This window comes from Apaloderma vittatum, unplaced genomic scaffold, assembly GCF_000703405.1.
Source record: "Apaloderma vittatum isolate BGI_N311 unplaced genomic scaffold, ASM70340v1 scaffold44005, whole genome shotgun sequence".
Taxonomy (NCBI): domain Eukaryota; kingdom Metazoa; phylum Chordata; class Aves; order Trogoniformes; family Trogonidae; genus Apaloderma; species Apaloderma vittatum.
The window spans coordinates 733-15,128 of record NW_009718500.1 but is presented as its reverse complement, the minus strand read 5'-3'; the positions used below and the strand labels follow the sequence as shown (position 1 = coordinate 15,128).

At 37.4% G+C, this 14,396-nt stretch overlaps 1 protein-coding gene across 1 annotated transcript in view; it reads right to left on the bottom strand.

Moving 5' to 3' along the window:
* The window catches only part of SHC3 (SHC (Src homology 2 domain containing) transforming protein 3), a 55,906-nt gene extending 43,143 nt beyond the window's left edge, over positions 1–12,763 (bottom strand). Inside the window, exon 1 of the mRNA XM_009870254.1 lies at positions 12,224–12,763. Coding sequence (XP_009868556.1) covers positions 12,224–12,763 — 540 coding nt within the window. The remainder of the gene's footprint in view (positions 1–12,223) is intronic.
* Between the last annotated feature and the right edge of the window lie 1,633 nt (positions 12,764–14,396).

Genomic DNA, 14,396 nt, shown 5'->3' with positions numbered 1-14,396 from the left:
AAAGAAAGGTCACATTTAAAAATTTTCACTGCATGACTGTGAGTCACTGCATATTTGCTAGACACTACCTTTAATCATATAAATCCTTTTAAGTGAATTTCCTGAAGATTTTCATAAAGATGTTCAGTCATAAGTAAAGCGAGGCTGACTTCCAGAGGGATTCTGAGATCAACTATAAAACAAAGTGCCTAGAATTGAGTAATTAATACTGAAAGGCTCTGAAACTTTTTCATCTAAATTAATTCATCTTAAGTCTAACCCACTGCCACTAGAAAAATTAACTTCCAAACAGAGGAAGGCAACCATACTGTTCTATTTTGCACACCTTTCTTGCACTAAGTTCCTTAAATGACAAAAAAGTAAAACCAATCTGCCTCTATATGTCAAAAAGGTATTTTTTATTTTTATATACCTATTTTTACCTTACATATATGCATGCATGCATTCTTACACGTAGACAGATATTTAAATCCTATATATTAATTTCAAGCACACAACTATACAGTGTCACTGTTATTAAGAATGCTTACCAAGATTCCTTAAGTTTATAAATACACTGGGGTTTTTTTATGCATGGAATTTAGTACATAAACATCTATAATTACATCAAAGTTTTGGTGGACAGGTGCATATATCTAATTAAACTGACAAATATGATTACGTATTAAAAAAATCAAGATTAGCCAACACTCTGAAAAAGTTAGAAACAGGTTACTCCTTTTTCTGCCACAGAGATCAGAAATAAACAGTAATTTTTCAAGTAGCTAGGGAATCATATAAACAGAGACCTCAGAAAAGCTATGAACACCCGCTGAATGCCTCCAGTCTTCTTAACGATGAGGCATACACAGAATGCAGCATTTTTGCAAAAGAAAATATACTTATGTGCCACCAATATCAGGACAGAAGGACAGAAGGTATAACAGTACTAAGTAATGCCTGCCATGTCTGTTCACACAGCTCTGAAGTATGACGAAGATTTTACGTGACTAAATACTATCAGTTGCTGGAGAAAGGAGATATCTGCAGAAAAACTGTGCAATGACATGCAATATTTTCACTGTAGTTCAGAGTATAATTTCCCTCTGTTGATAGGACATACTTTCACTTGATTTTACTGGAGTAAACTGGACTTTTTCTACTTCTCCTGTATCCCAGTTGAAGGCAAGAGTAGCTACAGAAATCTCCACACAGCATGAGAATATGGAACATCTTACCAGTAAGAAAACAATTAAAAAGTCTATCCCATAAAACTCTGTAAGAAAAGAACGCATTCTATTTAGGATAAGTTTACAATTCTCACTAGATATTAATAGCGGTTTTACATTTGTCCCCTATGAAAGCATTCTGGCAGCATCGCACAACCAAATCATACAGTTAAGGATTCAGAGTCCTTTAAAAAAAAAGGCGAAGGATTCAGCTAGTAGAGGAAGAACATATTTTATCTTCTCTTGAAAAGCAATTTCTTCAGTCAATTCTGAGGTCTCATTTCTTACTAGTAAGGGGAAAGATACCATGGGGAAGAAAATTTCGCTTCTGACAGTTTACCAATTTCCATCTCAAATGGGGTCTAAAACAACACAACTTCAAAGAAAGCACCTTTTTTCATATTTCTCACTTGTGTGTGGATGAAATAAGATTGCCAAATTCACACCCAAAATATTCACACAGTACAGATGCTAAATGGACTGAGCTTTCAAAAGATTCCACGAAAATCCCATCTCAGTAGTTTTATATGTACAATACTTCTTATGTCCTTATTTTACATATGTATGTTTTTGCATGCAAAAAAACTCAGAAATCCAAGAATCAGATGTTGGACTGTGATTTATTCTACTATTTTAAACGTAAACACATTCTACTTTATATCTTAATTTTTTCTAAAAGTTTCCTTTAAAAAAGGCCACATTTGGAAAAAAATATTTCTATATTTTTCAGGTTTAGTTTAAAAAAAAAGTAATAGCAGGTGAATGCAATTATTACAGTGCGAACCACACTGCGGTATCACAGATTGTTTCATTTTCACAGTTGCATACTTTAATTCAGTGAACACTTTCCAGACTGTTTTGCTTGCTGTATTGAATATCCATGAAGATGTATTTGCCTGTAGAGCACGACTCAGATTAGTTCACAATTCCTTTATCACAAACGCGCAAAAGCTTCTGAAGCCAAAACATTACGCTTCAATAGTTGAAAATCATAATTAGCCATCTGAAATCACATATATGAACAGTCTAGTTATTAAAGAACCTATACTACCTCAGTCATTAAGTAGAACTGCTTGATGAGGAGTATTACTAAAGCACAGACCCAGAAGATGGAAGATCTAACAGGTGCTTTTCCATCATTCCAAATATAAATCTATGCTAAGCATCTAAAATCCTATATGGCTATGCTTTGGAAATTGTATATTTGGAGGTGTCATTTAGGAAGGAACTGTCACTACTAAAACTGCAAATCCAAAACATGCAGGGAGGGAAAGGAAGTCCATTTTAATATGAAAGCTACATGTACCACTGGTCTTCATCACAAAGAGTCCAGCAATTAAAACACATCTTTTTCCTGAATCTTTATCAGTCTTTAACTCCATCACACTTAAACTATAGTTATTTGTGTTTTTGCTAAGAGTGCCCAAAAAGATGACCTCCAATGTGGCCAGAAGAGTAAGGTGAGAGATGTCCCAGGGTGGATTTAAAGCATTTTAAAAAAATCATCTCTTTAAAAGGTCTTCTTGCAGTACAAAGGCCACAAATTACCACAGCAAAGCAGCTCTGGGGGGCTGAGGGCACCATCAGGCCCCAATGGCCCCAACCAGCTCTGCTTGGTATCCCTCCCCACCACCTCTGCCCAAAAGCCCTGAGATGAGTGTCAGCTCAGGACGAGCACATTTAGCTCCCAGCTTGTTCCCCTGCACTGAGCAGCCCTTGGCAGAAATAAATACATTGCCAGAGAGGGTTGATATGTGTCTACTTACTTAGTGCTCTCTGCTTATTTTATGACTACAGAATTAATATACAAAAGGTTCAAAATGACAGAAAGATGTATCTTCAACCATCAGTATTTTAAGTTTTCCAGAGTGGGCCTGCTTAGTGCGCAGGCTATTTCACCACTGTAACTATTGCTGTAACAAATAAACAGTTACAGAACAGACTCAAATCCAGGGGTAATCTACATTACATAAATCATAGAATCATATAATCATAGAATCATAGAATGGCATAGGCTGGAAGGGTTAATGTAATCCAACCTCCCTGTCATGGGCAGGGACGCCTCTCAACTAGATCAGGCTACTCAAGGCTCTGTCCAACTTGGCCTTGAACACCTCCAGGGAGGAGGCAGCCACATCATCTCTGGGCAATTTATTCCAAAGTCTTGCCACCCTCGTACTGAAGAATTTCTTCCTAAAATCTAATCTAAATCTATCCTCCTTCAACTTAAACCCATTTCTCTTTGTCCTATCAGTGGACACTCTTGTAAAAAGTCCCTCCCCAGCCTTCCTGTAGGTTTCCCTCAGATATTGGAAGGCAGCTATTAGGTCCCCCCAAAGTCTTCTCAAGACTGAACAACCCCGGCTCCCGCAGCCTGTCCTCATATCAGACGTGCTCCAGCTCCTGGATCATCTTTGTGGCCCTCCTCTGAACATGCTCCAACAGATCCACGTCCCTCTTATGGTGGGGGCACCAGAACTGGACGCAGTCTTCAGTTCTTCTCTTCACGGCTACTCTCAACCCACTCTGTGCCCAGTTTGTATTTGTGCCTGGGATTAGCCCGACCCAGGTGCAGGACCTTGCATTTTGACTTGTTGAAGCTCATGCAGTTTGCACTGGCCCATTTCTCAAGCCTGTCAAGGTCCCTCTGGATGGCATCTCTTCCCTCAAGTGAGTCCACAGCACCACACAGCTTGGTGTCATCGGCAAACTTACTGAGGGTGCACTCAATGCCATCATCCATGTTGCTGACAAAGATGTTGAACAGCCCTGGACCCAGAACAGACCCCTGAGGAACTCCACTTGTCACTGGTCTCCATGTGGACATCGAGCCATTGACCACAACTCTTTGAGTGTGACCATCCAGCGAGTTCTTTAGCCACCGAGTGGTGGAGGAGATGATCCTTGAAAGTCAACCAGTTCTCTTGGGCTCCCAGTCCCTCCAGGGCTTTACCCCATGGCACACAACCAAGGAGGTTCCTGAAGAGGTGAAAGTCAGCTCTTCTGAAATAAAGGGTATCAAGCTTGCTGAGCTTCCCCCTTTTAGCTGCCCTTAAGATCTCAAACTCCACCATCTCATGGTCACTGCAGTATAACAGTATTTTAAGTAGTTTCAATCTTGTTTCAGCTTGTGTGCTGCACCTGACACTATACTTCAGACATTTCTAACATAATTTACTAATCTTTCCGATAACCATTGAGCAATCTGAACTGGAATTCGTAACACTGATCAAAAAAATATATTCATAAATATTGCTCACTTCAAGGTCACAACACATACCAGACTAAGTCTTCAACATGAACAAAAAAATGTATCTCATGTACCTGGGGTTTTCTCCACAGCTCTGATCCTGCAAAACATACATACATTATATGAACTTCAAGCTTATAAGCAAATTACTGTCTTTTACAAATCATTTTCAGGCATGTACTTCATAGGGAATCTTCTACTCCTCCTATCCACTGCAGCATGCACTGTGCACTTGGTGAGCTGCTTTGATGACTATTTCAAGTGCATCATGGAAGACTATGATTCAAAGGCAGCTTCTGCTGACCTGAGCAAAACTTTGCCTCTAATTTCTGTCATAAATGTGTTCAGCCTGCAAAGTAAAAAAATATTTTCTGATTTGCCTATTCTGTCTATCCAGCTAGAGACCCTTTACAGCAGCAGACCTTCACTCTAGCAACTTCTCAGAGTAGCTGGGTCACGTGGAAAAGCACTGTACTAAAGTGTTGTGTAAGTCTTACCTCTGTCAATAATTTCCTGTATACCCTCAAGCAAATGACTTAAATCCTCTACAATTTCATTTCCTCTTTAGTAAAATCAAAAGAGTGATACTTTGTATTAAATCTTGTAAAACATCACTCTGTAGAGCACGAGGATCTATTAACAAGTGTTCCATAATAGGTAAATTAATAATAATAATGTAATAGTAATAGTAATTAATAGTAACAGTAATAATAGTAATAACAGTAATAGTAATAATACAGCTGCTGTAAGAGAAATAGGTTCAATGCATCTGCCAGTGCACCTTCATTTCACACCAGGCCCTTGTAAAGCTAATTAATTCCAAAGATTCTTGTCATGTCCGCATGTGGTTAAGAATAACAGTCCTCTAGGAACAAGACTGACTGTTCTGGGGACTGCCTTCATAGTTTCTGTCTTTGACCCAAGAAACAGCTTTGGGCAGATTCAAAATACTTGGCTGATACAGTCTCAGCTGTTTACTGTGGTGTTTGCAGAGTAGCTTCACACTTCATTATTTCCTTTCTGAAGAAGATTCTGCACAGCTTATCCACCTGGCCTTTTCTCTTTGTTCCTGCTCAGACTTTAGAAAAAAATACATAAAAAATAAATGACTACATAGCATCTACACTCAACATGTGATGACAAGACATGGCCCCTGTGTTCAGTGGCAAAGGCACTTCTTCTGAAACATTCTAATTTTTCAAGAAGAGTACTTCTAAAATGTCATGTGGTTAATTAATGCAGTTTTTCTATAAGAAAAAAGACAATTCTGTTTCTGATAATTATTTCATCAGTGTAAGCAGTGTCAAATGTCAATCAGGGTGCTGGTGTTCAGTAAGACATGCGCTCCCTTTTAGAGTTCCTATGTGTTAGTAAGTGCCAAAAATGGAAATAAAAGGATGTACAACAACATATCCAGACGGCTGGAAACGGTGCTGAGCAAGTTAAGACAACATCTTAAGATAAAATATCTCTTTTGTCTTTATTATTTAAAGTATTTAGTCTACTTCTGTGTCTAATTTCAGGATTTGTTCTGCAATAGTAATAAAAAAACACCAATAAAAATCCCTGTATCAGCAAATATAATGTGATGGTGCTGTGGAAAAAAAGACCTAGAGAGCTTTTTCTGTTTACCTCACATTATATTCTTTGCGCTCCGTATACCCTGTTTATTTTTACCTTTTATCTTTGTGCTTGCCATTCCTGCCTAATTCCAAAGGATTTTGTTAGTCTTTAAACTTCTAGCTGTGAACTGGATTGTCAACTTTTTGAGACTGAAATCTTTTCTAGTCCTGTGAAAACTTATTTGAAAAATTTAGACGAATATCGATCACTTATTAAACAAACATTCTAAATTACCCTTATTGAAATCTACCCAATCTCACTCTGAAAACAAGCGAAGACTAGAAATGTGGTTGCACCAAGCCCCATTGTTATTCCTACAACAACTAAAATGGACAGGCTCTGCCTCAGACCTGCTTGCAGCAGACAAAACTAGAGCTGCATCACATTTTACTGCAAACATATAAAATCAAATGAAATATGAATATTGCATGACTGTGGAGAACTGCAGAGAAGCAACACCGAATCCCTCTTCAACTATGGAATTTGTTTCACTGCTTAGGGGAGTAAATCATCCTGAAAGTGTCATTAGCTGGGAAGGCTGGTTGTCTCTGGCAGCATCCCAGGGCAGATCTGCATTTTTTCCCATTACAAACAAGAAAATTTAATACTGATACTTTGTGCACTCACTTCAACTTTCTCCTAGAAAATGAAGCCAGGCTGCAGCACAAGTATAGCTAGTGTTGGTGGAGACAGGTTCCTTAATGGGTTGTGTGGTTCTGGAGCAAAGGAGTGCCCTGTCACTGGGACAAAGGATTCCCTTGTCTCTAGCAGCAAAGAAGGGCATGGGTTTTCCCTGAAGATTTCAGTTCATCTGTGTGTCTTCCTGATCTGTGTTTGTAGTGGCAGGTGTTTACATTAAGCACGTGGTATTCTACTGCAACTGTTTCCTGAAGACAAGTAAAGAAACCAAAAATCCAAAAGGAAAAACAGAGAAAGGATTCTGACTGAATGCAGTTTTGCCTCCTAAACCAACCAGCTAAATTAATTTGTGGATTTTAAAACTGTAAATAACTAGCAGGACTGTATAACATTTGCTTTAAAGGAAACCATTTCTGACTTTAACTATTCAAATCGATATAAACAGTGCCCAAACTCTGTCATTCACGAAATACCCCTAGGTGTGGAAAATATGACAAAGCTTCCAAAGCATTTTGCAAACACTCCAAATGTAATGCAAAAGAGACAATTCACGTTGAGAGTTGAATCCTTCGAAACCATTACCTGCTTTGCTTTCTACGAAAGGTGTGCAAATGTACAGTAATAGTACTTGATTCATGTAATTAGAATAATATTATAATTAAAGACTCTACTGTATGATTTCTGCTTGTAGGATCTTATTTAATTTCTGTGAGAAACCCTCTTTTTGTATCAGTGGGCTGTACAACAGATCTACAGTATTTCAGATCCACAGACCTCAAAAAATAGGTTTTTAACAGAGCAACAGGCATCAATATCATTCTTTCATAGCCCAAATCACAGTGAAAGAAAATGCAAAGGGTATAACTGATTGCAAAGGAATACAGCATAACAGGAGGGATTAATTGCTGAAACCAACAATGTCTTTGTCACTTCTGTCTTCCTTTACCTGCATGCATGCATGCAGCTTTAAAATCTGCAGCGATAAGCCAGTTTCATAATTCTCTGAGCTGTGGCTAACACTGTTTGGGTACAGGAGTAGAGGATAGCAGACTCTGAACTAAAGGATCAGTATTCCATCTTATTATCACCATATGGCTGAAATACACAACCCACTTCTTAAACATGTAAACCTCATCACAAACAGGATGCTTTGGGAGTGTGTTCCTTATTATTAGAATCACATGCACAAAATCCTACTGAGTATGTTTTTACTCAGGCCATCAGTGATTAACCATTACCGCTAATGCAACTTGATTGACAGAAGCAGAATTTAAATATGATTTTTTAAAAAAACAAATAAAGAAAACCCCTTGCACAAATTTTTGTATAACAAAGGAAGATAAATCTAACATTTATCAAAAAGAAAAACTGAAAACTCTTGCTGTGACGTTAATAATTTTTTTAAGTAGATTGTAAATTTTTGTACCTATTTCAGGGAGTAAGAAGGAAGCAAGAAACCCTCTTCTTTTTTTCTTACAGGCTATGCTGGATACGTTTCAAATAGGTGAGCAAAGAGTACTACCACAAAGCCATGATGCATTGGTATCTTGCTCCTACTTTAAAAGACCACCAAATCAACTCTGGTTAGAACAGAGAGGGGAGGGGAAAAAAAAAAAAAAGATAAACATTCTTCCAAAGAGCCCTGAAGTGTTCTAGGGGAAGGCCGCATATATTGCGGTTTCCACCATCTTAGCTCCGTTTGGAGCAGTGCTTTGCAGTCTGGGCTAGCCACTAAAAAGAAAAGTAATTTTGTAAGTTCTGTGTCTACTTGTGGATACCTGCTAAAATCACAGCTGCCCTGCTGTGGGAATATATGCTGAAGGGAGTACTATAGCACAGAATAAAAGGATGCAATAAGAGCACACAACACATCAGTTCATCCTTTCAGCATATAGGAGTAGCCTGTTACTTCAGTGAGAATGTTCCCATAAACAATGTCACGCAGAAATGTTTGCCGAACTGAAGCCTTCACATGGTGATGGCCAAACAGCTTCACAAAAGACACCTGTTTTCCTCAACGGATGTAAATTGCTCTTATCACCTCACAAGATACGAAAGTATTAAAATCTTAAAGAAATAATTGTACTTAGGATTATAATCTTGAGATATTTTGCTATAATATTTATCATTTAATATGCTTTTCACTGAAATATTATCTGCCGGACTTGCGGTGCTTCTAAAAGAAGTTCTTTTTCCATCCTATATCTATATCTGTTGTTTAACACCGGATTTACCCAGTTCTGTTCTATACCACTGTCATGGTTTTACACCTTGTTAGCTCTTTCAGATACGCTCTGTACAGAGTTATAAAACTATGCTATAGCATTTTGGTTTATTTAGTTTCGAACTGCTGAGATGTAACATTTCAAGCTCATCAACACTCGTTACAGAATCCAGCCATGAGTTACCTGAACACATACATTTACCTCCTGTCTGTTGATTGTGTTCTTTATCAAATGTAACAAAACTCAAAGTATCTATGCCATTACCCAATTAAAGTCGTCAGTAGACATTTATCATGGAAACAAACAGATTTTATTGAAACATTTAATTGTTGTTATACTTTTACACTTTTTTTTAGTTTTGAACTTTTTTATTATATGTATTTCCTTTTCTGACAACATGAACATAATCACTCCCTGTAGTAATCACTCCCTCTATGGGGAAAACACTGAGCTCCTCAATGACTTCCATCACAGCAAATACTTTCATTTTTTTATTTTTATATTAGTCCATAAATTGTTCAACTGTTAAGCAGTAGTGTTAACTATCTCACCACGTTATGTCTCCTAATATGGCTGTAGTCATTGTCTACTTTTGGGTTTTTTTTGGTAAAAATTTTTCCATTAATATAATAAATAAAAAATAAACGTGAAAGGAGGGGGAAAAAATACAGAAAGTGACAGTATTTTTATGGCTGAAAGTAATTCCATCACAGCAGACCATGAAGATCAGGACACAGTTCATGTCTACCGTAATCCTGCACCCATTTTTAAGCATTAGAATTACACTGCCCATTTAAAAAATGGGTAACATGTGGAAATTTGGGAACAGCAGTGAAGTTACAGTTTCACCACATACTGCACATCCACAGGAACTTTATGTCTCCTATTTTAGAAAATTCCAATGTCAGTTATCAAACTGCCCAGTAGCTACAATTTATCCTGTCCTATGGAGAATTTTCACATTTTGAATGCAGGTTAATGAGAAAATAGTAATCCAGTGCACATTTACACACAAAATTATAAAAGCTTTGCTGGTTAATAACAAATCTAATTTTTGTCTCATTTAACTAATGGCATATGGAATTTTCTGCAGGCATATGGTACTAATTAAGCATGGTACAAGTCCCCCAGATAGTCAATATAGCCATGAGGTATGCGAGGAATGTTTCCCTTCAGTGTACATTATCTATGTATTGATTTGATGATCTGAATGCATAAAAGCCCTGTGAACTAACAATGTTTAATGAAGTGGGAACTGCACTTCTATTCTTATCTATATGAACATTGCAGTTGTTGAGGAAAATTCTGAGATACTTAATGAACAGGCAAATTATGAACTAACCAGGAATGGTTTATTTTCACTCACTAACCACCGATTTGATATTTATTTTTAGCCTTTGTTTTTACATTTAAGGAAGCGGTTTATGACTCTATATACTAGAGAGCATGAAATTAAAGACATCAACCTATTTTTAAATAGAAACAGTTATCTAGATTCCATGTATGTTAATGACACTAACAAACACCTGAAATGTAAATTGGATGGTGTTAATTTATTTCAAAAATTCAAATATAGATTATATGTATAAATACACTTTCACGCATTTGACAGCAGCTGCACTAATTAAATTATTTGTCCTACTATCAGCGTTGATATGGGTTAATTGTTAACTTTAAAAGTAAGGATTTCACTCCTTTTTTCAATTCAAGGATATCAGCTTCTCTAGCATACAAAAGGTCAACCACTGAAAAAAATAAGAAAATGAATACTCTGTTCTGCTTCATAATGATCACTTCAGGTAAAACAAAAAGCAGCAGTGAATTCTCACAGTCGTTATCTGTCTACTTACAATATCCTAAGCAAAATAAAAAATAAAATAGCTGAGTTCCCTGAGCTAACTCGAAAGCAGTAAATGACCTTCTGTTAACTGTGCAAAAAACCAAGAGCCTCAACATCACTACATCTAGCACCAGTGGGTTATTTTTATCGAGTCACTCCTCAAACCATAATAAAGCAGCAGTTTCTGTTCTGAAAGGTAGCACTGACTGTGTTGCAGATCCAGTAAATTTCAGAGTAGTAGAAAAGACAGTACAGTTTCAATAGTGCTCTGAATTGGCAAACTTACTCAGTTTACCATCACCTGCAAAATCTACCATCACTTGAACAAAATCTACCATCACCACTAACAGAAAGAAATGAAAACTGCTTCCTAGTGCTCCAACTGTTAAATATGCACTCTGCTTTTGATAATGAGATTTAAGAAAAATCAGTGTGAGTCAAGCAACAAGGCTATCACTCAGTTTTAAAGCATCCTGATACAAAAATACCACTTTCACATCCAAAGTAAGATGAAATTGAAAATAGATCTGTAATCTCATCAGTAGTCTGCTACAAAACAGTTTTAATACTTAGAATATAAAAGCCACTTGGCAAATTAAATGCGGTGACTGAAGACCAAATTTTGGACAATAACATTATTTTTACACTCTCTGCACACTGTGCTGGAAGATGTAACCACAGCCATACCTGACTACAAAAACCTTGCACATACCCTTCTCTCAAAGGCTCTAATTTAAGAGTTAATTTCAAAATACTTTCAAAGCATATGGAAATATTACCCTGTAAACTTAAGAATCTCTGCTGTTGACATGCTGTATCAATGAACTGAAAAGAGCAATAACATTCAATGTAGCTGAATTCTCATTATGTAAAATAAGCTGCATTTTCCTGCTCTACCCACAACAGTCTTTCTATTTGTGGAACATGGTAAGAATTGCACCCTGCACCTTACTGCTCTGAGATTTCAAATATAATCTCACTTTAAAAACACACATGTCCTTACAGGCATTTTCAAACTGAAATACAATGCAAGATTAACTGTTCTTCACACATCTTTCTTTCCTCCTGTATATTGCACCAGACATATTGAAAGACTATGTATTCAAGATATATACAGTATGCTAGGTAACAGTGAAAACCTAAATTCAGAAGAAGAAAAAAAAACAAGCCAAAAAGTCAGAAAAACAGCTTTTAGCTTAGGAACTGTATTTTTACACAGCTGTAGACTATTATCCCACAAAGAACCTATTTGCAGGTTTGCTCTAATTTAACAAATTACCACTGCTTCCAAATCCTCCCTTCCTGCATTTACATACCATGCATTATGCACCAAAAAAAAGGAATATACAGAGATCCTTTCAGCCTGTCTAGCCTGTCATCGAAAGCAGCAGAGAATTTTTCATTGATAAAAACAGAGAATGGAAGAAATCAGACCAACCTTCACAATGTACGTCACACCAGGTCCCAGGATCTTCTCACTCGAGTGCAGCCATCCTCGAGAGGGTTTATTGACAAAGCTGCTACTTTGATTCCAGTCTTCACCTCCCAGGTGCATTTCCTCTGACCGTGTTTTTTTCCCCATACTCATCTTGCTCACGTCCTGCTGAGAACACGAAGTGGCAGAGACAAGGTTACATGTGTTGTCTGAAGCCCCTGCTGCTGAGCTAGAAGCACTTGAGCTTCCCTGCAACTTGGAGACAGCAAGCTCCTTTACTGCAGAGGAGAGGTTTTTGATACCCAAAAGGCTGCCTGTGTTAGAGAGTTTCAAGTGGGACACTTTATGGATGAGGGTGCACAGGGTGGTGGGTCCATCTTCTTGGTCCTTGCGGAGAACCTCTGGCGAGACCAGGTAGGAAGATGCTGTTGAAGTCGTAGCAACTGCTGAGACCTTGCTGTTCATGGACAAATTGTGAATAAGATCATCAACTGATGTCACTGAATCATTCCTGAAGCGGTTATACTTGGTACGTTGAAGCATGCCCTTCTATCTGGTTGCCTGCATATGTTCTGGCAAATCTGATGCCAACGCAGGAGATGCCTGCGTTAACATAGCAGGCGATTCATAACAACACAGACGGATAACAAGATTTTGGGGTAAAAAAGAAAAAGAGTACAAGGAAGAACAAAAAAATATGTATTTTTCAGAAATTTCTTATGGTTCCCCGTTAAGGTTGAGTGAAGTAACAGTTTTCTGTGACAGAGATCCCAGTCCTGCTTAGAGCTGCCAACTCGCTCACAGCAAAAGCATGACTCACACAAATGAGAAGGACCCTTTTCAACAAAAGGCTCAGTGAACACTGCAAATCACTTCCTGTAGCAAAAAAAAAAAAAAAAAAAAGGAAAAAAAAACCATCCACCCACTTACAGCACACTAGCACCAATCAATTCTCAAATTTCCTTTTCCTATCTTCTCAAACAGATATTTCCTTCCAAGCTAATTCCTCCCCCCCATCACCACCCTTTTGGTACCAAAGGCAATTACCTTTAAAACTGAATTAGCTGCCTTTATGAAACACCACATTTTATTCTTCTGTTTAAATGTTCTTCCACCTCACATATTTGTGAATCTGTAAAGAAGTCACAATTAGATAGCAAATATCTCGATAATATTTACACTTGTATAACCCACTTTCTCCTCCTCAGCAAAACAGAGACAAGTTAAAGGTTTTCAGAACAGATAGAGTGCTAAGGAATATACACATTTTCTTCCACAAAAGCAGCCTATTAGACTTTACAAGTGCCTTTGTGTCAGTGCCATCTCTCATAGAAAGTGTTACATCCAATTTTTAATAGAGAAAGAAATCCTTCTTCCCTGTTACTCTACAACACCTTTTTATTGTAATGAAGGAATTACATAAGTACCTATGTGTGAAGAAAAGTATTTTTCTGGTGTCCGACAACAGGGTTAACAGATGTTTTTTCTTTCCCCACTGATATTCACTCTGAAGAAAACCATGAAGAGGATCTTCAGTTCACTGGAATGTTTGGTTTAATTCTGAAAAACTGAAAAAAAAGACTAAAAGAATATTCAAAAGTCCAGGTAGCAGCAAACTGACATCCTAAACATCATAAGCAAAAAAATGCACCAGGTCTTACTAAACATAAATGCCAGCCATAAACACTTGATCTGAGAAGTAGAAAAACATGCAGAAAACAGGTATGTCATTTCTGCTACATTTTTTTCAAAAAATAGAAAATACGTACAGCTTTGTGATACACAATGCCCATCACAAGCCATATGACTCTTTTCTATAAATTTATCTTTGCAATACACCTTTAGGATTTAGGAGAATACACTGCATTATAAACAAATTCAAACTAGAGACGTTGCATAGAGCAAAGTTATTTTTTTTAACAAATGACTAACTGCAGCACAGTTTAAAGGAAAAATCCTGTGGAATTCCTTCCCCCTCCCGCTACTAAAGGCTGCAGCACGCAAAGTGCAAATACAGTGAAACAGCCAGCTTGAATACAGGTATTTAATTAGTATATTCATGACACATTAAATTAAGTCAGCACCTCTTATCCGAGCAGTGATGAGTAATGGCAATGTCCTAGTCACTGTAAAAGCAGGTTTCTAGTTATCTGCAGAACAGCCCTTCATCACCACA